The sequence below is a fragment of the Pristis pectinata genome, chromosome 18 (assembly GCF_009764475.1).
Source record: "Pristis pectinata isolate sPriPec2 chromosome 18, sPriPec2.1.pri, whole genome shotgun sequence".
Taxonomy (NCBI): domain Eukaryota; kingdom Metazoa; phylum Chordata; class Chondrichthyes; order Rhinopristiformes; family Pristidae; genus Pristis; species Pristis pectinata.
The window spans coordinates 4,782,820-4,810,215 of record NC_067422.1 but is presented as its reverse complement, the minus strand read 5'-3'; the positions used below and the strand labels follow the sequence as shown (position 1 = coordinate 4,810,215).

General features: G+C 43.0%; 1 protein-coding gene across 2 annotated transcripts in view; it reads right to left on the bottom strand.

Moving 5' to 3' along the window:
* LOC127579768 (protein kinase C alpha type) overlaps positions 1-27,396 on the bottom strand; it is a 320,846-nt gene that overhangs the window by 66,351 nt on the left and 227,099 nt on the right. For both annotated transcript variants that reach the window (XM_052032673.1, XM_052032672.1), the window contains exons 11-12: positions 6,130-6,221; positions 2,943-3,005 (exon numbers count right to left, since the gene is read on the bottom strand). In XM_052032673.1, the coding sequence (XP_051888633.1) occupies positions 2,943-3,005; positions 6,130-6,221 (155 nt within the window). The remainder of the gene's footprint in view (positions 1-2,942; positions 3,006-6,129; positions 6,222-27,396) is intronic.

Here is a 27,396-nt window from a genome sequence, read left to right as displayed (position 1 = left end):
GGATGCTGGAAAACTGAAATAAAAGACTGAAATGATGCCAAAAATATATAGCATGTCAGGTAGCATCTGTTATTGAAATTGAATGCTTATCAATGTCTTCACATTCAAAGAGATACAGGCATTAGTTAAATAAAAATAATTTTAAAAAATCAGACTTTATAATGGAAAAAAAAGACAGATTTATGAGATTAAATAGATTTAAGCTTGCTGAACATTAGGGTTCATTTAAATTTTCCAATTGTGGCGACTCACCGTCTAGTTGGGCGAACCGGCTCGGCAGTCGGGTCGCGCGGCGTTGGAGCGACGAGGCCCAAGATGGCGGCGGGCCTCGTCTTTCCGAGCGACGGGGAGAACCCGCGCGCGGGAAAGTCCTGATGACGTAGGACTTACGTCATTGCCGGTTTTTTTGGGCGGGAGTTTTTCTCCCTTAAAGGGCCCGCACAAGGCGGGAAAATAAACCAGTTCTGTTTGGCAATCCTCCGAGTAGAGTCTTGTTTTATTCCGCGGTAGCAACCGCTACACAATAATCATTTGTTCCCAGTGTATTCTGTAGATCTAACCTGAGCTGGGGTCAGTGGGCCTAAGGCCTGGGAAATTTGCAGAACATGATGCTCAACTGTTGGACTGCAACACAGCAAGGTTGTCAGTGGACTGGGACTTCATTATAGTGGAAAGCTGCACTCTAGCCTTCTGCTTGGCTAATTGCTTAAAAACTAAGAGTCTGGTGGCTTTTGTGGAAAATCTAGTCCATTATTTATTAAGATTCTTTTTCACATTTTCATTCTTTAGGCCAGTGGTTCCTGATCTTTGTGAATGAAAGCCTTGGGATGGGAGCCATTGCCTAAGACTCTTCTTTATCAGACAGCAGACCCCATTAGTAGCAATCTGCATCTGCTTCAGTCCCCAATGGGAGTTACCATGCATTTAGAAAACCATAAAACATCATGTGAACCTTTTATTCTACACGTCCTGGACTGATCTCAGGACATCTCGGAAAAATTCTGAGTAAAGAATAGTGTTCCTCTTAGGGAGTACTGGATGGTAAGATGTTTTCATTCAGATTTTTTTTAATGATATTACTTCACCAAGAAATAGATCCACTGATGGCAACAGACAAACATTGATGTTACTGATTTTAAAAAAGTGAGTTGTATTATTTGATGCTTTATTTCTTTGCAACTATGTGCTTATGTTGGAACAATGAACAGGCTTATTCATTTAATCATTATAAAAACAAAATGCTGGAAATATTCCCATATCCCTCTATGTCAGGTACCCGTTCAAAAGCTTTTTAAATGTAATTTTGTATTCACTACCTCCTCTGGCAGGTCCTTCTTGACAGTCATCAAACTCCATGTGAAAAACCTACCCGAGATCTTCTTTAAATTTCTCCCTCTCACCTTAAACCTGTGTCCTCTAATTCTAGACTCCCTTGCTCTGGGAAAAAGATTCTAACTATCTATCCTATCTATGTCCTTCATAATTTCATAAACCTCTATAAAGTCACCCCTCAGCCTTCTGTATTTCAGTGAAAATAAATCCAACCTATCTCCATTCCAGGCAACATCCAGGTGAATTGCTTCTGCACTCTCTCCATTGCCACTACATCCTTCCTGTAGTGTGGTGACCAGAAGTGAACATAATACTCCAAATGGGGTCTAAACAATGTTTTGTTGAACTGCAACGTGATGTTCCAACTCTTATTCTCAATGCCTCAGCCTATGAAGGAAAGCATACCAGATGCCACTTTCACTTCCTTGTCCAGCTGTGTCGTCATTTTCAGGGAGCTATGGACTTACACCCCATACCATGAACCGGGGAATCGTAGAGGGAACAGTGAAATAGTGAAAGAGGAAGACAAAATATGTTCGGTGATGGGATCACATTAAAACTGATAAAGGACATTCTTTTGGATGTTAATGGTGGTGGGGTGGAAAGTGAGGATAGGGGGAACCCTTTCCTTGTTCTGGAAGGAATAAAGGGAATAAGTGAAGGAATGTCAAAAATGGAACAGATGCAGTTGACAGCCTTGTCAACTATGGTGGAGGGGAGGCCATAGTTAACAACATAGGAAGACATCTTGAAGACTCGTGTGGAAAGTTATATTATCAGAACAGATATAGCGGAGCTGAAAAAACTGGGAAAATTAAATGGAGTCCTTACAGTACTTCTTACAATTTAGTGTACCACATTTGGTCGTCTCTATATTGAAGAAATGAAACTAGCAATGAGCAATTGCCTTGTAAAATGCCTCTGTTCAGTCTGTAAAGGAGACCTTGAGGTTCCAGTTATCTATCACTTTAATTCTCCACCCCACTCTCACTTTGACCTTGTCATGTTTGGTCTCTTGCACTGCTCCAACAAAGCCCAATTTAAGCTTGAGGAACTGTAACTCAATTTTTTGACTAGGCAGGCTGCAGCCTAAGATCTCAACACTGAATTCAACAATTTCAGATAACCAGCTTTCAGTTTTCCAGTTTGTGTCAGAACCTGCCTGTTTCGATGAAAGTTCATTGACCTGTTACTTAACTCAAATTTTCTCTTTCCACTGATGCTGTCTGACCTGGGTATTTCCAGAATTCTATTTTATTTCAGATTTACAGCTCCTGCTCGGTATTACAAGTCCTGAATTTTTTTTCTTCTCTCTCCACTGTCCTCATTCACCTCTTTCTATTTACAACTCTTCATGGAAGATCAGCCATGATTAACAAGTCTTCACTATCTTTTGTGTCAGTCTTTCTCGGTCATTACCTTTGTTCTTTCCATCCCTCCCTCTTCCCTGCCACATTTACTTTCCTAATGCCGATAGAAGAGCAGTGACTTGAAGAGTTTCTTTCTCTCTCCACAGGTGCTCCCTAGTCAATTTTTCCTTAGATTTCAGATATGCAGCATTGGCAGTTTGCTTATTATCATTATCTTTCATTCAGCATTAACTCACATACCTGTAAATGATCCCCTTCTGATGCAAGAAGAACAGGCCAACTGCAATCTCTGCTGCGTAGAAACTAAAGTGATAGAAAGCAATATTAGAGTAAGCTGCAATGAACTCCACATGATCAAATCTCTCAACTGAAGTGATAACACAGTCATTCCTTGAAGATTAATTTTAGATTGCAGGTACTTTTTTATAATTCTGAAATTAATGAATGCTTTTAATCTTTCTTTAAAAACTACCAAACGGCAAATATTACTTTCTCTGAAACTTGAATGGAACAGACAGGGAGGAAGCAGACTAGAGATTATAGGCATGAGTTGGTGTGATGGGGATAGGTGTCCATGATGGGTGAAGGGACAGTTAGTACATATCGGCAAGGTGGTAACATTAGAAGAAATATTGATCAAGGAGATAGCAGGCATATAAGGTAGCAAGTGGGGCTGTTATTAGTCAAGGTGTACATAAGAACAGATCTGGATGGTTTTATTGTGAAGGTACCACACTTCATTGCTTAGAGATGGAATGAGTATTGTTACGGACTCAGTGAAAGTCCCTTTAAGATAGAGAGTGTGTGTATGTGTGTGTGGGGTGTGCTTACGTCAATAGAAGATAAAGGACGTAATGACGTTGTTGAAGAAGGAAGAAGAAGAAGGAGAGAGAGAGAAGGGAGAGAGACACCAGCCTGCTTGTTTTCTCTATCGATGGATGAGAAACAATAACTGTGTTTGCCACTGAAATCCATGTATGGAAGTTGGAAGTAATCCGGTGGAGTTCACTTTGTTGCTGACCTGTAGAAGGAAACAGGTATTTGTATGTGGACGACCACGGTTCGGATGCTTTTCGGGGTGAGGAAGTCACTACCGAGTAAACACTGAAGTGTCGTTTGGGTTCCATCGTGGAACATTTGGATTTCGTATGTACTCTCTCTAAGTTTTTCTACATCTACATCTTATCTTCAGACAACGGTGGTTGTTGAAGAAGCCCTTGCTCATGTTTCACCTTATGGCTTGCGGAACTGAACTTTAAGAACCATTCAGGAACTGGGAGTTTTGGACTTTGTCACACACACACACGAAGAGTTTAGTTTTGGGGTTAACGTTCGAGGTTTAACATTCTTGAATTCTAACATACTAACATTTTAACTTTTATTTTACGTATTATCAATAGTAGTGATTAATAAAATAGTTTTTAACACTGAATCATGCTCAGTGTGTTTCTTTTGTTGCTGGTTTGTGACAGTATGCTGCTTTTAAACCTTCATTATGAGAAACATCAAAGTAATCGTTGGTTACTTAATATTGAAAGGCAAGTCATATCCCTTCACTTCATAAATTAGAATTGGTTTATTACTGTCACATGTACTGAGGTACACTGAAAAATTTGTCTTGCATACCGTTCATACAGATTAATTCATTACACAGTGCGTCAAGGCAGTACAAGGTAAAACAATAACAGAATGCAGAATAAAGTGTTACAGTTACAGAGAAAGTGCAGTGCAGGTAGACAATAAGGTTCAAGATCATAACAAGGTAGATTATGAGGTCAAGAGTCCATTTTATCATACTAGGGAACTGCTCAATAGTCTTATAATAGTGGGATAGAAGCTGTCCTTGAGCCCGGTGGTATGTGCTTTCAGGCTTTTGTATCTTCTATCCAATGGGAGAGAGGAGAAGAGAGAATATCTGGGGTGGGTGGGGTCTTTGATTATGCTGGCTGCTTTACCAAGGCAGCAAGAAATGTAGACAGAGGCCATGATGCATCCAGATAGGATGCTTTCTATGGTGCATCGATAAAAATTGGTGAGGGTCAACAGGGACATGCCACATTTCTTTAGCCTCCTGAGGAAGTAGAGGTGCTAGTGAGCATTCTTGGTCATGGCATCGATGTGGTTGGACCAGGACAGGCTATTGGTGATGTTTAGTATTGAATATTGAAACAGTGTACAACTATATCACAACAGTTTTAGATAGTTAGACACATAGAAACAGGAATAGGTCATTTCATCTCTCAAGTCTGTTTCATGTACTGACATCACGGCTGATTTGTGACCAAATCATTTGGCTGCCTATACCTCATATTACTTAATATTCTGGTTAATAAAATCTCTCAATATCTGGCATAAAGTTAACAATTGACAACTATCAATTAACAGTTGCAGATTTCTACCACCCTCTGCACGCAGGTGTTCCACAAGCATAATCTAGTTTTTAAACTATGCTTCCTGGTCCTGCCAGCAAATATAGTTTTTATAGTTATCAGTTCCATCTAATATTTTGAAACCAGAATGATATCCCGCATCCCCCCAATAACTTTCTAAATTCCAGGGAATATTTTTCCAAATGCCCTATTTTTCCAAATCCTTCTTTGTAATTTAACCCTTGAAATTCAAGGTGCATTTCTACAACTTGCATTATCCCTGTGTGGTTAATAACTAGAGACTTGCATAACTGCTACACAGTAGTGTAGCGGTTAGCGTAACACTTTACAGCACCAGCGACCTGGGTTCAATTCCCGCTGCTGCCTGTGAGGAGTTTGTACGTTCTCCTCGTGTCTGCGTGGGTTTCCTCTGGGTGCTCCGGTTTCCTCCCACATTCCAAAGACGTACAGGTTAGGAAGATGTGGGCATGCTATGTTGGTGCCGGAAGCGTGGCGACACTTGTGGGCTGCCCCCCCAGAACACTACACAAAAAAATGTATTTCACTGTGTTTCGATGTACATGTGACTAATAAAGAAATCTTATCTTAATGTTGTCTTCCAGATATAAAGGCCAATATAAAGGCTAATATAGACTTCTTGGTTATTTTTTGCATCCCTCTATGAGATTTGAATAATTTATGCACTGAACTCCAGGTCCCTGAACCTCCTCTGCTTCCAGTTTTACTTAACAATTAGCCAGTCCTACCTGGTAATGTGGCCTCCCATTTACTAACATTAAAATCCATTTGCCAACACTGAAATCCTTTTGCCATTTTGCTTAATATATTGATATTTTTGTAATTTAACACCACTCTCTACACTAGTCAAAATAATGTCTTCCTTTGTCTCATTGGCAAACTTAGTTATGTAGCTTTCTGATGTATCACCTAAGTCATAAGTCTGGTGAATGGTTAAAACCCAACTCAAATTTTTCTGGGTTGCCACTTAATCTCATTGGCTCATCTTTACTCTCTGGCTAAAAGGAATCAACACTTACACTGCTTGGGGCTCCTTGAACTTCCCAACTTGCTGAATGTGGTACATTAGATCACCACCATTCACATATTCCATGACGAAATAAAGGCGATCCTGGAACAGAAGGTGACAGCTATGTGAGGAGGAGGAAAGTGTTCTAATTGTCTTTATTAAAATTGCAGTTTTTGGCAGTAGTTTTCTAAGTACATTTCCATAAAATAGTTTTGCAACTTTGAACTGCAGTTAGCATGAGGAATTAGCCATGACATAAAATACATCACATCAATAACATTGTTGATAATCAGGATAACCACTTCAAAATAAAGCCGAGGAACAACAAAGAAAACAGAAAATGCTGGGGAAAATCTCAGCAGGTCAGGCATCATCTGTGGAAAGAAAAATGGAATTAACTTTTTAGATTGAAGATTCTTCATCAGAACTTCTGCTCTATCATTCCAGCCTAAATACAAGAAGTGATAGCGCGAACTGGATAGGCATATCAGGCATGAGACTACAAGGGTAGCACGATAAGTCTCAAGCTTGCAGGTGGCAGTAAAACTAACAATCTGAAAGTGTGCTCAGGTCTCACTGCCAGCTCTCAGGTGACTTAGCTTTCTGATCCTTACAAGAGCCATTATCTGGCCAGTGAATGGGAGTGGGATTTTGGCTGGCAGGAGGCTTCCCAACTCTAAGATGAATTGGTTATGGTTATCTGGGTGCAACTTCAGTTGGAGAGGAGGTGCGCAATCAGTGAGGAAAAAACTTGGCATGGGGGAGATGCATGTTTCTTTGATTCTTAGATTTCATAAAACCTCTGAATAATTACCCATAATGGACCCTTTTAAAGTGCCCAAAACTTTTGTCAGCTCTTGCAATGATACAGTTAAATTTAAGCGGGGCTGTTTATATCATAGGAACCTGATTGATCCATTTTAATGATCCTCTCTTTGGAATTATCCTCTTGATTCTCAAATGGTCACATGGAGGGAAAAAATGTCTTTTGATATAAAAAGCACAGCTCAAAATGAAGCACTATTTATATTTACAAGGGGACAGTAAACTGATAATCTGACCATGACCTTATCTAAGACAAACTTGTTCACATCAGAGCAAGCACCCTAGGCCTGTGTAACTATGGATAACAATGAGGAAACATAGCAAGTCAGTAAGCAGAACCTGCCAGGAAACATAACCAATCTCGTGCCAAAACCAGTAGCCATGAGGATAAAGAGTAGGAGGTAGCAGAGTCGATCTAGTCAATCAATGTACATATGGATTGGTCTGACCATCTGAGGAATAAGACAGCAAACATCACCTTAGTGGGGATCTTGGAGTGGAACAATTCCAAGGATTGAGATTAAAATAGTTTAAGTAATTTTTAATAGTAGTAAACTATTGATAGTACTTTTAGAAGGTGTAACACACAATTTGAATAAAGTTACTTGATTATAGGATCCTACATGCTATTGTCTTAAACACAAAGTTGGATAGAATGGTTCAGAAAAATGTGTTCTTAACTTGTGCTGGGAGAGAGGGGGAGATTGATTCTGATGCTGTTCAATATGGCATGGAATGCAAGTTCATTGTCACCAAAGTACATAGCATATAACCCAAATTGTAAACTGTTTGCATTGGAACCAGTAAATTAAGACAAAAAACTTAACAGCCTTCAAGCTGGAAACATGCATATGGGGCATCAGACAACAGCTTGATTAGACAATATGAACCCTCCAGCTCTGACAGTGTCACTTTTTCCAATTTTCTTATCATATGCCTTAGCAGCAATTTTAGAGATAGTTTATGGCATCTGGTGCGACTGCATGAAGTTGGCCACAGGCCATGGGAAAGATACAAAGTGGGAAACTTTGATGAGTTCCCTCGTTTGACTTTAGTTGTTGCAGTGACAATTTAATTTTAATTTCCATTGGTGTGTAAAAAAATCTTCTTGGTCCTTTGCATCTGGGTTAGGGCTGCCTGTGTGTTGCATGGCAGGCAATGGTTCTGTTTGGTCTGATAGAGGTCTTCTTACAAGATGTGGTTATATTAAGATCTTTGTTCCTTGCTATTAAACAAGATACATCGATGGAGCCTTTCCCATGGTATTTGTCCTGATTCCAGCTTTACTCTTGGCATGTCTTCCATCCTGTTGTAAATTGGTTGCAATGAGATACCAGAAGTGCTACTGGTTAAGAGAGCAATGGAAGTTTCTCATCTAAAGTCTCAGGACGTGATGTTCACCAGTGTTGGGAACTAGTCAATGCTATTGACTTTTATTGTTCCACAATATGCACATCCTGTTCAGTTGCATATTCAGCATCTTGGTGTGGTGATTGTCCATCCACACTCCGTGGTGCAGCACAATAAAGCCAAAATGGCCAAGTGGAGAATCTTTGCTCCTCAACACCATGTTGTTCTTGCAAGTTTCTGCAAAAGGCTGGATCACGTTGTCATCTTTTTCTTGTTCTTCAACAAATGTTGCTTGAAAGTGAATGAATGGTCCATATTTCTAGGTATTTTGCTGAGTCTACTCATTCTACCTTCTCCCTGCAGATATCAATGCCTGGCTTCTTAGCATGGATTTTATTGTCAGAATGGAATAATGTTGTAATGTATGTGTATATGCACCATTTCCTTGCTTCACGTCTGAGCAATACAGACTATATTGGAAAACTGGAAGAGACCATGGAGATCTGCTAGATCATGTGCAACTGACTTATTTAACTCTCTCTGACTGCACTGTGCATGTCACATTTATATGCCATACATTTATATATACTTCACTATTTTCCTCATTTTGGAAGGAGAGACTCGAACATGTCAATCTGCAGGACCTAAACTATTTGCAGGTTTACCAAGTCATTTTGATCATCACCGAGAACTTGTGTTGTTGATGCTGCATCCACTTTTGACTCAATTAAGTAGAACCTTGTGTCATTTCTTCCATCATCTCCATCACATCAACTTCTGGATTACACCCATAATCATATAACTCTACAATTTTCTCAGGTCTATCTCTAACAATAGTCAAGTGATTTACTTGTAATCTGGATCATATGATAGAATAAGTGTGTATCAAATACCATTTTGTTTCATAAAACTCTTAAAAATGAACAAATCTAAGAACCACCATCCATGTTTTTTTTCCTGTGGTAAATTACGATATGAAAAAATGGATCTCAATTTTCTGGTAATTTCCACTGTTATGCTGGGCCCACTGTGTTTCCCTTTGAACCATTTTGAATGACTGTCTGAGTACTAAGAAGTTATCATTTCCCCTTCTCATCATAATAAATGTGTCCTCTTTGGAAAGATCTCAGTGGCCATTACCAACTATATAAAGGTATGTTCCCTGAACTGACTCTGTATTCTTGATGGATAATACCTTCTAGATCTCAACATTTTTAGTTAACTGCCTTCACGTTAACAGTACCAGAAGATTAATGTGCTCTTCTAAAATCTGTCTTCTCAATGCACTTGATTTGACAATGCCATGTCCTCATTTAATACAACCCTGTTCCATGGAGAACCCAAATAATCATTTATAGTACAGCCTCATGTCTTCAACTGGACTAATCTGATTCAATTAGTCAGTTTAATGTTTTTTTTCATGTACTAATTTTACAATACATTTTGTCTTATGGTCTGTGACCAAGGTTAAAAGGTCTGTCCAGTAGTGTTTGGTGAAACATTTTCACCTCAAAGACAATCCCAAATGCCTTTCTCAAACTGAGCATAGTTTCTGACATTCTACATCAACATAAAATACAGAGTTGTTTACTTCTTCATCATTATTCAAGAAATATTATAGGTTACAGCTCCCAATCCAAAATGTGAAGCATTACATGCAAGTTTCAATGTAAATGCTGTGGCATAGTGAACTAACCGTCTGGACTCAAGCCAATAATGGCCTCAGTACTGTTGCAAAATCTGGCATTATGCTGTACCATGCCAAATAATGACCCAACTTCAGCAATATTTTCAGGTTTCCTGATCTTCATCATATCTTCTATCCATTTTTTTTTTGATAGGCTGAAATACATTTCCATTAGCTCAAGATAACCTTTTTTTTCCTGTACAAATTGCTTCTTGAGCAACAAACAATCTGTTGGAAGAACAGGATTCTGATGCAGGGCTTTGATCCGAAATATCAACAATTTCTTTCCTCCCACAGATGCTGCTTGACCTGCTGAGTTCTTCCAGCAGATTGTTTGTTGCTCCAGATTCCAGCATATGCAGTCTCATGTCTCCACAATTGCTGCTTGTGAGCTGTACATTGTGTGACAGATCTTGTTTGGTGAAAATGTTAAATTCCACCAACTCTAAGTATAAATTCTGTTAAACAGGCGATGAGCATTCTTTATTGTCTCTGCTTGGTTTAATATATCCTTGGAATCACCATATAGTTGAAGGATTTTGCTCACTTTAGGCACCACTGCAATTAGTGTTTTCCAAGTCACTCTTTTTTCAACTGAACCTTCAATACATATGGAGCAATTTGGGGTTTAGCACAGATTAGTTTTGTAGCCAGCTTGATACAGATACGAGCACTGTGGTCTATAATATCTGTGCAGGTGTCCTTGACCATTTAAGAATGCTTTCTCAACAGTATGTCAAAGTATGATTTTGAAACATCCATACTGAACACATCTTTCTAGTCTGACTTCAATTTTCTGAGCCAATCTTTGTCTATTAATGTTGGTTGAATAGCATACTCAGCTTCACCAATGTTGGTTCTATTTGTGAACCTTGCAACTCACTAAAGAATTTATTTAGCCTTAAAACGTCAGTACTTTGCCTGAATGTTTTCATATTTACTGTACCCATTGTTAGTAAAACCTGACAGAATTTACTTGGACACATTTCCACACCCAAAACTGAGCTGCTATGTCAATGCTTGCATCTGTAATCAAACTTTTGTCCAGAAGCCATTCTAACTTTCTGCCTTTGCTGCTAGTGGCATAAATATCACGTAACCCCAACACACTGGCTTCAATACTGAGTGGACTTCCTTTTTTTTTGCTGTGAAAGCTGGACTTCTGTGTAGAAATTAAACTACTAGAATAGCTTTGATTTGCTACCTTGGCTTTAAACACGTACTGATGATTTGTGCTGTCTTTTCTGGCAGTTAGATATTTGCCATTTTAATTTGCATTGGTGCAGTGGATGGATGGCTTCTGTAACATTATAACAGCAATTCCCGTCACTCTTTTGTATAAGAACATCAGCGAAGGCAGAGTTTCACATCAGATTCTCAGCACAGTGGAGCTGTCAGTAACCCATTCTCTATTCATAATTACCCCTTTAGCGCTGATTCTATTAATGTCTCTTTCCTGAGCACTGTGAGGGAGTAGTATACATTATTTGCTATAAAATATCTTTCCATGCATTCTGTGCATGAACTGAAAGACTAACATACCCAATTGTACATACTAAGGCTTCCGATATGATCAGCCTGAGTTTGAGCAGCTATTTTATCCTGGTCCTGTTCTTCCAGTGATGTAGTTTCTCCTTGAGGACTATTACACATCATGGCATTACTTCTCCTGTGCTTTTTATTCTATTTCTGTTGTTTCTGACAACGCAGCATTTGGTATGGGCTCAGACTAATCTTTGTGCAAGGTTAAAATTAAGACTAGTTGCAAACTTGAAGATTCATCCTACCAAGTCATTGCCAATTTGTAAAGTATGCTCTCATTCCTTACTTTGAACACTGAGGATATAGAGAATATGGAGAAACAAAAAGTGACATGGAGAGCTGCTAGAAGAACACGTGAAACTTACTCGTCTTTCTAACCACACTTACACGTCTGCATGCGTCACACATCTATGTCAATCATTTACATATACTACAGCTGTCACTAATTTGGATGGATTGGGATGTAGTTTTCAATTACGGAAGTATCACTTTAATTTCTTGAGATCTTTGTTCAATGTAATGCCGGCTAAGGTGATGGTGGCTGTCTTTGCAGCTAACCCTTTGTCGTCAGCATACGTCAACTAGTGCGACACCATGCTAGGTATGTTATCTGGATATCTGCTGAAGGATGAATAGGATGATTTGTCCCAATATATCCAAAAACTCAACATTAGCATTGAATATTAAATTTGTGCTTACGACCGAACCACATTCTAAGATTGTGACTAACCAGTTTCAGCCTACGCAGCAGAAGGACTGAGCATAGGAAACTTCATTACCAATTACCAGAAAGTAACAATATATCTCCTTGTCAACAGATCACTGAATTGAACAGACTATGCTTTTAATTAGTTGTTATGTGAAAGAACTATGCCTCCTAATGTTCTTGCTCTGAGACCAATTTTTGAACACTGTTCTATAGTTCAGTCACGTGTATATAAAGAACTGTCTTATTTGATCTTTGGAGACAAAAGCATGGTTGCTTGTAGATAGCCAATATATAATGACTGCACAATTCGTGCATTTTTTAGTTCCACTTACTTTGATGGAAGATTTTTTTTAAACTTGGGGAAATACAGTGGTGTCTAGATGCAGAGCAGGGGAAGGAACCATAGAGGGGCCCCAGTTTACATGGAAGGTGGTGCAAGGGTGTGTCCCTAAATAACTGCAGACTAGAGTCTCTGTCCTGAGACCGCAATAGGATCTGCAAGGTTTCAGAGGGCAGGCCAAAGACTATGACACAACTTCCAAGGTTATATCCAATTATTCCCACCCTGTTCCTCGATGAATAAATAGAAGCTCTGAACATTGAAGGCCCCGATTCCAAGTCAGTATTTTGTTGACATGAATTGATATGGTGTTAATGCAAGTTGGTGTCATATGGACGTGAATTAGTGTTAATGCTGTGCTTTCTGAGAGAATGTGCTAAATGCCTAAGTAAAAAAGGACACTTCCAATTTGAGGGTTAAGGAGCTTCTTTGTTCTCTTATGAGGAATCATGGGCAACCTGTGTCTCTTATAATTGACTTGATTCTTGTGACATAAAAGAAATTTCCCAGATTTTTAAAAAATTGGCTACAACATTTTCTTTACATTGTTTTGATCCTGTGGGACACTTTCGGCTCATGCAATGTGCAGTATTGCACCTTCAACCAGATGTGGAATGTTTCATACCCCCAAATACTTTTTATTGTCCTCTTTGGATGTAAGCACTTTATAGATGCCGATAAATTTGTTGTATGTTTCCAAATTTTTTTTGCTCTTTTTCTTCAAGCTTATTCTCCAGAGATTTGGTTGAAGATACACTGCTGCACATGGCCTCGGCTCACACTCCCAGGGCAGTACAGTACTGAGGTAGTTGTCCGATGTTAAAATTGAGCCCCATCTTCCATTTCAGATAAAGAGGCAAAAGTTACTGTTTAAAAAAGACGTGATTTTCCACTGTTCCTATATCAGTACTTCTAAATATAATCTGGGTTTCCTGTCGTGTGTTGGGTTCTATCTGGCACTTTTCAGTTTGAATACTTTTATTTGCCTTAATTTATAAGGTTACTAATGGTGCTGTGAAGGAATTGTGAAATATGTAAAGAACGAGAAGAACCACAGAGATGAGTAGCTTAGAATCAGATGAAGTGCAGAAATAAAAAGAGAGAGGGAAAGAAGAGAATAAGAGAGCAAAAAAAAAATGTGAACATATTTATTTTCCAGAAACTAACTATCTGCAGGAATGAGAATGAATTGTTTAAAATGCTCCATTTTTGAGTTGGAGAAATTGATTGCCATTACATTAGCAATAATCCTGTTGTTACAATATAGTTACAGTACCTTTCAACACTAACTTTTTGAAGCAAGATTAAATAAAAATCAACAAGTTCTTAAAGAGCAAGATTATCATTTGTAGGTGGCAATGCTAGAGATGTAAATCAACCAGCAGGTTCAGGAGATTTACAACACATGGGATATCTCTCACTCCCGAGGACAAGGTGACCAATTCTTGACAGCAAGGTTTTTCCAGAAATATGCAGACCAGTATCCTGTGATTCACCTTAATGCTGTTCGTTGCACAGCCAGGTTAAGACATGGTACAACCCCTACCTCTGATCTACTAAACATAACTGTGTAAAGAAATGTCACTAATAATAATAAAACAAATTGTTTTACAATATATCTCATTAAAATGAACTGATCCATTGTTAGTAAATGATGTTAAGGTTAATTTTCCCAGGGACCCATTGGCCTCTTTCCTCCAAGGCAGTCCCTGAGAATTGAGGATGACTTGCTTCTAGTTCTGTTGGTTTTAAAGTGGTGGATGAGGCCAATGCGGAACTTGCAGATTCTACCACAGGAGGTACTTGACAGGCTGGGCCACCTGGGAGATGGTGCACTCCTCCTGCTGTTTACTCTGGGATTTGTCGTGTTCTCCTTAAACAGAAATGAGTCCAGCCTGGTAATTTGACTCTGTATCCACACGTGAGAGCTTGCTACATACAAATTGGCATTCACCTACAAAACAACAGTAACTACACTATCATTCAGACATGGTAATGCTTTTTGGCCTGCACCTCCTAATGTAAAGAGCAAGCTATTTCTCTCTGCTTTATTTTTGTAGCAACATATTTATTTTTCCCTTTAATGTTCAAAAGCAGAAAGCTACTGGTGCAGAAGCCAACTATAATCATTTTCATGCCTCTGGTAAATTTTGATATATAATGAATTAGTAAAAATATGAACCCACAGCCTGAAGTAAGCTGACACCCACCGCTTGCATAGAAGAATGTCATTCCAAGACTGTCACACAGCAAACGGGGCATGCTTGATTATAACCAACAAGATTTATTGCCTCCAACACAAGCCAAGAGATTGCCTTAAATATGCTAGAGTTGCTATGGAGATAGATTGGCTTACACAGGCACCTAGAGTGGATCATCACAAGAATTACAATACCTTAAAACTGAATATTTAATTTATCCAGTGATCAGTTGTTCCCTGCAAAGTAAATGTTATTTTCAAAGTCTTTGTGACTGCTAGGAAATAGGGAGCCATAGTCAGAGGGTATGAAGTGTAGTAACTATTAATACAAGCAAGAACTAACCTACCACTTCCAAATGTAACCTACATGCAGTATGGGTCTTGAAATTACATGAATGGCTACATAAACAAATGCAGCTGTCTATGCAGGGAGCAGGCTACCGCTCACTGTGGGAGGCCACTTAAAAGATTTGCTTTGGAGACTGACAAGGCAATACTTGATCTCTCAACAGATACCTGCATAAAGGCATCTGTTAAACATTGGGACAAAGCAAATGAGACATTCTCATTTGCATTGGCCAAATGTAAAGACAATGGGGCTAGGTTAATTGGATCATATTGAAACCCCAGCCATGACTACAACGAGACGCAAGTGCAACCATCCATCGATGCATCGAAACAACAGATGAAGCTCTAGGCATTAGAACGAGGCATCAGAAGTGAGAAATCCTGAGCTTTACACCTTTTTTGCCCTGTGTTTCGAACTGCAGAATGAGCTCACAGGAGATTCCAGATCAGCATTTTGCCGGTTAGCACTTCAAACATGGTCTTATTTGTTGTGTTAATCAATACCTGGATGTTGGTGGCTCCAGAGGGCCATCCCCTCACAATATGTAAAAGGAGGATGGTCCGGATGATGGGTTTTCTTTTGTCTTCAGAAGCTTTTAGAAAATTGACATGAAGTACCTCATCTCAACATAAGATGTGCTCCCATTTGTAAATGTATAATTCTATGGACTCATTTGTCCACACCCAGAATATTGAGGTACACCATGCACTGTAACCATTGAAATTGTACTTAATCACTTGTTATTTTCTTTGTACCTAAAAGGTGTAAAAAGTCAATGTATTTGATTTTGGGGAGATACTTCAACCAGGTCTCCCCTGCATTGTCCCTATTGCATCTACAGCTCAGGACACCAAGTGGTCCTTTTAACCACAATAGTGACATTTGTCCAAGCCAGTTATTTTTACTATATAGTGGCAAGCTGGCTCACACAGTTTAGTCATCCTTTTCAATTTCATTTTCTTCCATTTTTAAATAAATTTTTGCCTTGACATTCATGCATATCTTTTAATTCTATAGACTTAACAAGGTGCAAACCTATCCCATACTTTTAAGTCAATACCAATGTTTTTCAGCATTCAAATACAGCAGAAAAATGAAACAGCCTTCCTTTGTCACTTAAACTCAGTACATAAACTGTGATGTCGACTGGCATTATCCTACTTTTTCCAGGCTCCTTGTGACTTGGTGTGCTTAATAGGTTATGTGCAAAACTATCTTCATGAGCAAGGAGATATCAAAGATACTTGTACTTGTATCAAATGGTACCCTGCTGTACCATAGGCACATCAGGGACTGTTGTGTACTCTGCTTCAGAGACATGGCTCACCCTCAGGACTCTAGACACAGTGCTCCAGCCCGAGGGCATCACCATCCACCACATGGACTGGACAGCAGCATCAGTTAAAGGCAGGGGTGGTGGTGGCGTTTGCTTCATGATTAACTCATCGTGGTGCACAGACGTGGTGGTTCTGTCACAGTCCTGGTCCCCCGACCTGGAACATCTGGCGGTCAAGTGTCATCCATTTTATCTGCCAAGGGAGTTCTCCACCATCATCCTGGTAGCGGTGCACATTCCATCCCTGGCAAAAGTCAAGCTGGCACTGGAGGAGCTGAGCACTGTGATCAACAGTCATGAGTCAGCACACCCTGATGCCTTCCTGATCATCACGGAGGCCTTCAACCAGGCTAGCTTGAAGAATTTTCTGACAAACTACCACCAACATATCCCTTGTGGAACCAGAGGAGCCGACATATTCGATCACTGTTACACCTCCATCAAGAACACCTACCATGCCATCCTGTGCCCGCACTTTGGCAAGTCTGATCACCTGGCTGTACTTCTACTCCCAACATATAGGCAGAGACTGAAGACTGCAGCACCAGTGATGAGGACAGCAAAGGTCTGGTCAAGGGAAGCAGAGGAGCGTTTACAGGACTGCTTCGAATTGGTGGACTGGACCATATTCAGGGATTCATCTTCTGATCTGAATGAACATACCATGGCCGTCATTAACTTCATCAAGACCTGTGTAGGTGAGTGTGTGCCATCAAGAACATACTGAACTTTCCCAAACCAGAAGTCCTGGATGAACCAGGAGATCTGCAGTCTGCTGAGGGCTAGATCTGTGGCATTCAAGACTGGCAATCCAGAACCCTATAAGAAGTCCAGTTACGTCCTACAGAAGGCCATAGTGAGAATGAAAAGGCAATTCCATGTGAAGTTAGAGATACAATCAGATGCACGACAGCTGTGGCAGGGTTTGCATGCCTTACTTCCTATAAAGCAAAACCTAACAGCATAAATGGCAGTGATGCTTCACTCCCTGATAAGCCCAACACCTTTCAGGCACACGTTGAAAGGAAGAATAACACTACACCTGTGCGAATCCCCACAGCATCTGGTGACCCTGTGATCTCTGTCTCAGAGGCCGACATCAGAACCTTTGAGAGGGTGAACCCTCGCAAGGCATCGGGCCCCGACAATGTACCTGGCAGGCTACCGAAAATCTGTGTCCACCACTGGCTGGAGTGTTCAAGGACATCTTCAACCTCTCACTGTTGCAGTTGGAGGTTCCCACCTGCTTCAAAAGAGCATCAATCATACCGGTGCCCAAGAAGAGCAGGGTGAGCTGCCTCAATGGCTATCGCCTGGTAGCACTCACATCTACTGTGATGAAGTGCTTTGAGAAGTTGGTCATGGCTAGAATTAACTCCTGCCTGAGCAAGGAGCTGGACCTGCTGCAATTTGCCTACTGCCACAACAGGTCTACAGTGGACACAATCTTGCTGGCTCTCCACTTGGCTTTGGAGCACGCAGACAACAGCAAAACATACATCAGGCTGCTGTTTATCAATTACAGCTTGGCGTTCAACACCATCATTCTCTCACTATTAATCAAGAAGCTTCAAAACCTGGGCCTCTGTGCCTCCCTCTGAAATTGGATCCTCGACTTCCTTATCGGGAGACCACAGTCAGTGCGGATCAGCAATAACATCTCCTCTTCGCTGACAATCAACGCAGGCACACCTCAAGGATGCACGCTTAGCCCACTGCTCTACTCTCTCTACACTCATGACTGTGTGGCTTGGCACAGCTCAAACGCCATGTATAAATTCACCGATGACACCACTGTTGTTGGCAGAATCTCAAATGACGATGAGGCGGTGTACAGGAGTGAGATAGATCGGCTGGTTGAGTGGTGCTGCAACAACAACCTCGCACTCAACGTCAGGAAGACCAAGGAACTGATGTGGACTTCAGGAAGTAGAAATTGGGAGAACACACGCCAGTCCTCATTGAGGGGTCAGCGGTGGAAAGGGTGAGCAGCTTCAAGTTCCTGGGTGTCAACATCTCAGAGGATCTATCCTGGGCCCAACACATTGATGCAATCATGAAGAAGGCATGCCAGCAGCTCCACTTCATTAGGAGTTTGAGGAGATTTGGTATGTCACCAAAGACTCTTGCAAATTTCTATAGATGTACAGTGGAGAGCATTCTGACTGGTTGCATCACAGCCTGGTACGGAGGCTCCGATGCACAGGATTGAAAGAGGCTGCAGAGGGTTGTAGACTCAGCCAGCTCCATTATGGGCATAACCCTCCCTGCCATCGAGGACACCTTCAAGAGGCAGCACCTCAAGAAGGCAGCATCCATTATTATGGCCCCTCACCACCCGGGACATGCCCTCTTCACATTACCACCATCGGGGAGGAGGTAAAGGAACCTGAAGACCCACACTCAACATTTCAGGAACAGCTTCTTTGCCTCTGCCATCAGATTTCTGAATGGTCCATGAACACTACTTTGTTATTCCTCTTTTGCACTATTTATTTATTTTTGTAACTTATAGTAATCTTAATGTCTTGCACTGTACTGCTGCCGCAAAACAACAAATTTCACGATATTCGTCAGTGATAAAAAACCTGATTCTGATTATAGAAGAACTGGAAAAAAAACATTTAACTTTTTTTTGGCATTTCTTTTATTCCTAGTAAGCTTAAATAAACTCTGACCATTGAACGTTGTCTTTTTTTAATCCCTGGAGAATTACATGAGGAAAATTGTGCAAGAAACAAAACACTTTTCTCTATCAGTAAGTCTCAGCATGACACTGCTGAAGTAATTGCTCTTTGGGCTTCTCCACAATTACACCTAACTCAGACTTTCTAAATCTATTCCACAAAGAGTGCAAGCAGGAGGTAGAGACCTTTACTTGAAAAATCAAAGCTGATCCGAACTCCATATCTCACACTATTTGGCAGCATCTAAATTGTTTTTAAGAACAAGCTGAAAACAAATCACCAACTTTTACTGTGTTGCTTGAGTAAGGAATGTTGATCAGAATAGCAAAACTCCTTGATTTGTAGATAATGGGATCCACCTAAAATTTTAATACTGTTTCTTAGTTACTGCTTGTCCTGCAGTGTTTTCCCAATGTTTTCTGATTTTATTTCACTTCTTTATTTACATTTATAATTATATATAAATATATAATGACAGAAACGCCTTTGTAAAAAATCATTGCAAAGCTATAGTGCCAGGAAAACATTCAGCTTGACAAATCCATATTTGCCCTATGCAAGAGCAATCCAGTTAAGTAGTACAATGGAGACACCAGAGACTGCAGATGCTGGAATCTGGAGCAACAAACAATCTGTTGGAGGAACTCAGGAGGTCGAGCAGCATTTGTGGGAGGAAAGGAATTGTTTCAGGTCGAAACCCTGCATCAGGATTTAGGGGGAAGTCGGCCAATATGATCTGGCCTGTCCCATCTGTTTTCTTTCCTTTCTCTCCTCTCTCTCTTTGTCTGCCTCCATCTATCATTCACCTGCCACTGTCTACCAACTCTACCCCCGCTCACCTCCTCTATCTGGCATAACCTGCCTGTCATCTTACACCCCTCCTCAGTCTACTAATCACCTCAGACTCCTTTCTCATAATTCCCCTTCTACTTTTTATTCTGGTTTTGTTCTTGCTCTTCTTCAGCATAGTGGCCATTGCAGATTGACCATACAGGGTAAGACTGGTGATTTCTTCCCCTGAAGGACATTAAATGGCATTTTATTATAACTCAATAATTTGCATGGTGTTCATTTCCTAGTCTCTAGTTCTTTTTTAAAAAATTCCAGATTATTAAATAAGGTTAAACTCCACAGTTGCCACTATAGAATTTGAATTCCAGTCTCTGGATTGTTGGATGGGGCCCCTGAATTACCTGCAGTTTAACCAAGGCAGCACCACCATACAGGATCACCTAATCCTATACGAGCACTTCTGACAATGTAGCACTTTCTCAGTATTACAATAGTGTATCAACTTTAATTAAGTGCTCAATTTTGCAGTACCAATTGATCAAGCTGGTTCTGTGGCGACTCACTGTCTAGTCGGGCGAAATGGCTCGGCAGTCGGGTCGCGCGGTGTCAGAGCGACGAGGCCCAAGATGGCGGCGGGCCTCGTCTTTCTGAGCGACGGGGAGAACCCGCGCGCGGGAAAGTCCTGATGACGTAGGACTTACGTCATTGCCAGTTTTTTGGGCGGGAGTTTTCTCCCTTAAAGGGCCCACGCAAGGCGGGAAAATAAACCAGTTCTGTTTGGCAATCCTCCGAGTGAGTCTTGTTTTATTCCGCGGTAGCAACCGCTACATTGGTGACCCCAACGGTCCAAACGGCTTTTGGACCCGCAAAATGGACGACAGCGCAGCAGCTAACACAGTGGCCCTCAAGCTGCCCACCTTTTGGACACTTCGGCCCAGCGTCTGGTTTGACCAGGCTGAAGCGCAATTCCACCTTCGGCAGATCACCTCCGACTCCACGAAGTACTACCATGTGGTTAGCTCTCTGGACCAGGAGACAGCCGCCCAGGTTGGAGACTTCATCCAGTCGCCTCCGGAGGAGGATAAGTACCCGGCTTTCAAAGACCTTTTGATCCGGACCTTCGGCCTCTCCCGTCGTGAGCGCGCCGCCCGCCTGCTTCATCTGGATGGCCTGGGGGACAGATCCCCATCCGCCCTAATGAATGAGATGCTGGCATTGGCCGAGGGACACAATCCATGCCTGATGTTCGAACAGGCCTTCCTCGAACAGCTCCCCGATGACATCCACTTGTTGTTAGCTGACGCCGACTTCAGCAACCCCCGTGAGGTGGCCGCCCGGGCAGATGTCCTGTGGAGGGCCAAGCGCGAGAGCGGTTCGTCCGTGAGTCAAATCACCAGGCCGCGAGCCCAACGCCCGCCTCGCCCGGCCCCAGCAACCGAGCAGCCACGCCCCAGGAACGCAGACGACGACACGGGTGACCAGCTGTGCTTCTACCATCAGAGGTGGGGTGCGGAGGCCCGTCGATGCCGCCCACCCTGCAAGTTTCAGGGAAACGCCAGGGCCAGCCGCCGCTGATGGCTACGGCGGCTGGCCGCTGACAGAGCCTCCTCTTCATTCAGGACAAGAAATCTGGACGGCGTTTCCTCGTTGATACTGGAGCAGAGGTCAGTATTTTTCCCCCGACAGGCCGCGACACTCGTGACAGGCCACCAGGTCCTCTACTCAATGCCGCCAACGGTACAACGATACGGTCTTTCGGCACCCGTACCCTTCAATTACACTTTGGCGGCAGCCGTTTTACCTGGACCTTTACCCTTGCCACTGTCGCCCGACCACTCCTAGGAGCCGATTTCCTTCGGGCCCACAACCTGTTAGTCGACCTGCGAAGGAAGCGGTTAGTTCACTCTAGCACTCTCCGGACCTATCCCCTGGGAGAAATCAGCCCACCAGCCCCGCGCCTGGACTCCATTTCCCTTTCTGGCGACGATTTCGCCAAGCTCCTAGCCGAATTCCCATCGATTTTGGCACCTTCGTTTACAAATTCTAGGCCCACACATGGGGTACGACACCACATCATTACCACAGGGCCACCCCTTCATGCCCGAGCACGGCGATTACCTCCAGACAAGCTCCGCCTGGCAAAGGAAGAGTTCCGTCACATGGAGGAGCTGGGGATTGTTCGCAGGTCAGACAGCCCCTGGGCCTCCCCCCTGCACATGGTCCCCAAAGCCACCGGAGGGTGGAGGCCCTGCGGCGACTACCGCAGGCTGAATGACGCCACCACCCCGGACCGCTATCCCATCCCTCACATCCAGGACTTCGCAGCGAATTTACACGGGGCCCGCATCTTTTCCAAAGTGGACCTCGTTAGGGGATACCACCAAATCCCGGTCCATCCGGATGACGTCCCCAAAACTGCGATTATCACCCCATTCGGCCTGTTCGAATTCCTTCGGATGCCGTTCGGCCTTAAGAACGCCGTGCAGACCTTCCAGCGGCTGATGGACGCGGAAGGCCGAGACCTGGACTTCGTGTTCATTTACTTGGACGACATACTGATCGCCAGCCGTAACCGCCAGGAACACCTTTCCCACCTCCGCCAGCTGTATTCCCGCCTCCGCGATTTCGGCCTCACGATTAACCCGTCCAAGTGCCAATTCGGACTTGACTCTATCGATTTCCTCGGCCACAAAATCACCAGCGACGGGGCAACACCCCTACCCGCCAAGGTGGATGCTATCCGCCATTTTGCCCGCCCCGACACAGTCAAAGGCCTACAGGAATTCCTTGCGATGGTCAACTTTTACCATCGTTTCATCCCTGCAGCAGCCCGTATCATGCGCCCTCTGTTCTCGCTGCTGGCTGGTAAAGGCAAGGACATCATCTGGACTGACGAGGCTGCGGCTGCTTTCGTTAAGGCCAAGGACGCCCTGGCAGACGCCACGATGCTGGTACACCCCAGGACTGACGCCCCGACTGCCCTCACGGTAGACGCGTCCAACACCGCGGTGGGTGGGGTACTGGAACAGCTACTCGAAGGCCGCTGGCAACCCTTGGCATTTTTCAGCAAACACCTTAGACCGCCCGAACTGAAGTACAGCGCTTTTGATCGGGAACTTCTAGCGCTGTATCTGGCGGTCCGGCATTTCCGATACTTTCTAGAAGGCAGGCCTTTCACCGCTTTCACCGATCATAAGCCTCTGTCCTTTGCCTTCTCCAAAGTCTCTGATCCCTGGTCAGCTCGTCAGCAGAGACAATTATCCTACATTTCCGAGTTCACAACTGACATCCAACATGTCTCCGGAAAGGATAATGTTGTTGCTGATGCACTTTCCAGACCAACCATCCACAACCTATCCTTGGGTGTCGACTACACGGCCCTGGCTGACGCACAGCAAGCCGACGACGAACTGCCCAGCTACAGAACTGCAGTCTCGGGTCTACAGCTCCGAGATTTCTTGGTTGGTCCAGGTCAGCGGACCCTATTTTGCGACGTTGCGACTGGTCAGCCCCGCCCTATAGTCCCTGCAGCCTGGCGGAGACGCATTTTTGACTCGGTACATGGGTTGGCGCACCCGTCCATCAGATCTACTGTCCGACTGGTCGCCAGCAAGTTTGTCTGGCATGGCCTGCGCAAACAGGTCAGTGAGTGGGCCAGGACTTGTCCGCACTGCCAGACGTCAAAAATCCAGCGACACACCAAGGTCCCACCACAGCAGTTCAAGCCTACCCGTAGGAGGTTCGACCACATACACGTCGACCTCGTGGGCCCTCTGCCGGTTTCAAGAGGAGCCCGGTACCTCCTTACTATCGTGGACCGGTTCACGAGGTGGCCTGAGGCAACCCCCCCTGACTGACATCACAACTGATTCCTGCGCCCGGGCGCTGCTCACAACTTGGGTCTCACGTTTTGGCGTTCTGGCCCACATCACTTCAGACAGAGGCACCCAATTCACTTCCAGTCTCTGGGCTGTATTAGCGAACCTGCTAGGGATGCAGCTGCACACCACCATGGCCTACCATCCTCAATCAAACGGGTTGGTGGAACGTTTTCACCGCCATCTAAAATCGGCCTTGATGGCCCGCCTGAAGGGTCCTAACTGGGTTGACGAGCTGCCTTGGGTCCTGCTCGGCATACGCACTGCCCCCAAAGAAGACCTCCGCACTTCGTCAGCTGAGCTTGTATACGGGGCGCCACTAGTTGTCCCCGGGGATTTCATACCTGCCCTTCGGGACCAAGGGGAACAACCCCCAGCAGTCCTACAAAGACTGCGCGAGAAGCTTGGCGCCTTGGCCCCAATTCCCACCTCATGGCACGGTCAAGCCCCATCCTGCCAGCCCAAGGAACTACGGGACTGTAAGTTTGTTTTCGTTCGCAGGGGCACACCTCGGGCGCCATTGCAACGACCATATGAGGGACCGTTCCGAGTCATACGGAATAACGGATCCACTTTTATTTTGGACATTGGAGGCAGGGAACAGGTTTTCACGGCGGACCGCCTCAAATCGGCCCATTTGGATCTGCAACAGCCTGTCGAGGTTGCCACGCCGCGACGCAGAGGTCGCCCCCCTAAGCGGCAGCTGGCACAGCCCACGGACCTTGGGGACTGTCTCGCCGGTTCTGGGGGGGGTTGTGTGGCGACTCACCGTCTAGTCGGGCGAACCGGCTCGGCAGTCGGGTCGCGCGGTGTCAGAGCGACGAGGCCCAAGATGGCGGCGGGCCTCGTCTTTCCGAGCGACGGGGAGAACCCGCGCGCGGGAAAGTCCTGATAACGTAGGACTTACGTCATTGCCAGTTTTTTGGGCGGGAGTTTTCTCCCTTAAAGGGCCCGCGCAAGGCGGGAAAATAAACCAGTTCTGTTTGGCAATCCTCCGAGTGAGTCTTGTTTTATTCCGCGGTAGCAACCGCTACAGTTCTTACATTTACCACCCAGTTTGCAAGTTTTCAGCTTTCGGAGAAGTATTTTTTTTTCTGTGGTAGATATTTCTGTACTGCTGAGAGTATTCACTGTAAAGTGTTATTTGGCCTTTGTCAGGGAAGCATGAAAGACAGAAATGAATCAATTGTGTTTATCTTGCAAAGAATATGGAACAATAGAAAGATTAAGGAAAGACAGCAAAGGATTCTGCTTTGATGGACATTGATATTAGTTCTTGAATAGATGAGGGTTGTTCTGTATGGAAAGTCTACAGCAGAATACTAATATAGAGTATTTAAATTAGGAAAGATAGGTGGAAGGGAAAACAAAACTGTCTAGGATCAGCTAATGAGGGGTGTAATAACTGAGGATACAGTATTATCCATGCAGAAAACAAATTAGCAAGATTATAAATAAGGCATTTATAAATAGGGTATTCATAAATAGGATGAAGGCTAAAATAGGACAAAAGTAGGGAACAGCTTAGACTCAATATGTTGTGGGAAAATGAATATTGTTAAAAAAGGAAACAAAAAGTATTAAAGTAAAGGTGTTGAGTGCACCATGTAGAATATAAACTAAGAGAACAAGGCAATTACTCAGAGAGATTCAGGAAATAGCATTAATTAATAAAAAATTTGGTTGTGAACTGGTCAAGAATGGAAAATAAACTCTTACAAAGATATAAAGATATTAGGAGCAGGAAAAGGGAACTTGGCCCCTCAAGGCTGCTCTGCCATTTCATAAGATCATGGGTCACCCGACAGCCATCACAACACTGCATTCATTTCTATCCAGGATAGTCTTTTGCCCTCATCGTTATCAAGTACTGATATATCTCTGCCTTCAAAATACTCAAAGACTCTACTTCCATTGCCATTTGTAGAAAACTCCCAACCATCATTTTTTTCCATTATCTCTATTTTAAATGGGCAATTCCTTATTTTCAAATAATGATCCCTAATTCTAGGTTCTTCCACAAGTGGAAATATCCTCTCCATCTCCACCCTGTCAAAACCCTTCAGGATCCTTTATGTTTCAATCAAGTTCCATCTCACTTGTCTAAACTCCAGCAGATACAAACCGAGCTGTCAACCCTTCTTCGTAAGACAACCTCAATGTAGTAGTCTAGTAAGAAGATTTTGTCCATAATAGCCATCTTGAGCTTCTGGCTGCATTTATTTTAACTCTTCTTCCCATTCCCACACCAACCCGTCAGCCCTCAGCCTTCTTCATTACTTCAGAGGCAAAATGCAAATTGGAGGGAACAACCCAATGGTATGAACATTGAATTTTCCATTGTCAGATTACCCACACCCCCTCACCCATGGTGCTCTCCTCCCACACACTAGTTTTCTTCTCTATTTGCTCACCTTTCCCACCCCCTCCCACCTGCTTCCATCTGCACATCATCCCCTTCTCATCTGGTTCTACTTATCACCTACCAATCTCTATAACTAGAAATCCATTGCAGTATAGTTTTAATTACTGCTTTGATTGTGAATCTCTTGCTGCAAAATTTCAGAAGGCCATCGGCTGTTGGAGCTTTGGGTCAGGTCAGTGAGGAAGTGGCCAGGAAGGGACTGAGGAGGTTGGGAGCAGTGATGGGCAAGAAAAATGAGATGGGTCAGGCCCTGGAGTGGTCTAGAAAGGGGCAGCAAATAGCTGGATATTTGGGCCTCCATTATAAGCCTTGCAAAATCGCTGGGGCAGTGGACAGAGAACAATTGGTGGAGAGGTTGGTTGAGGCTTGGGGAATCGAGTCAAGTTTCCATTCCGACATATACTGATTCAGTAATAGTCATTACTGCATTTCACTCCTGATAAAGTTCACTTCAATCGTGTAATGCTGGGGAAAAAATGCTATGAGATTGAATCTCTATGCAATATTCTTTAAAAAGGTCAATTACTCCAGGTTCATTATGTCATTGAAAGAATAATATTACTGAGCAATTACTGTGAAATTGAAGAGGGGCTATTAAGTCTGTAAGAATAACATTCTAAATAAGAAGTGGTTATAGACAAGATGAGAAAACGGAGGAAAATGCTGTACACAGATTAGTATTTTCTAAACACATTAGTAAGAGAGTTATAAAAAAATAAAATGGAATCACTGGGGTGGGAGGATCTGTTGAACAGAAACACTGACGGTCTATGACAACTATGTAATAATTATTTCCCTTTGGTTTTTTACTAAGAGCAGGATATCAGAGAGGAGGTGAATTCTGAAGTGATGGCAAGTGAGAGGGGTGATATTACAACACATAAGAGTAATTTTTTCAATGTTGGTTGAGCTAAATAAAGAAACAGTACCTATGGCCAACAGGACTCATCAGAGGATCAGGAAGGAGATAAGGAAGGAAATTAATGAAGTCCTAGAAGTTAAATTATTAAGTGTGGACATGTGCATAAGGAGTGGAAAGGAATCAAAAGAGATAAAAGTAGGAGTACTCATGATGTGAAAAAGGGGGTTGACTAGAAACTTCATAAGATCTTTCAAATTATGTAACAGATTAATAAAACTGCACACTTTAATTGACC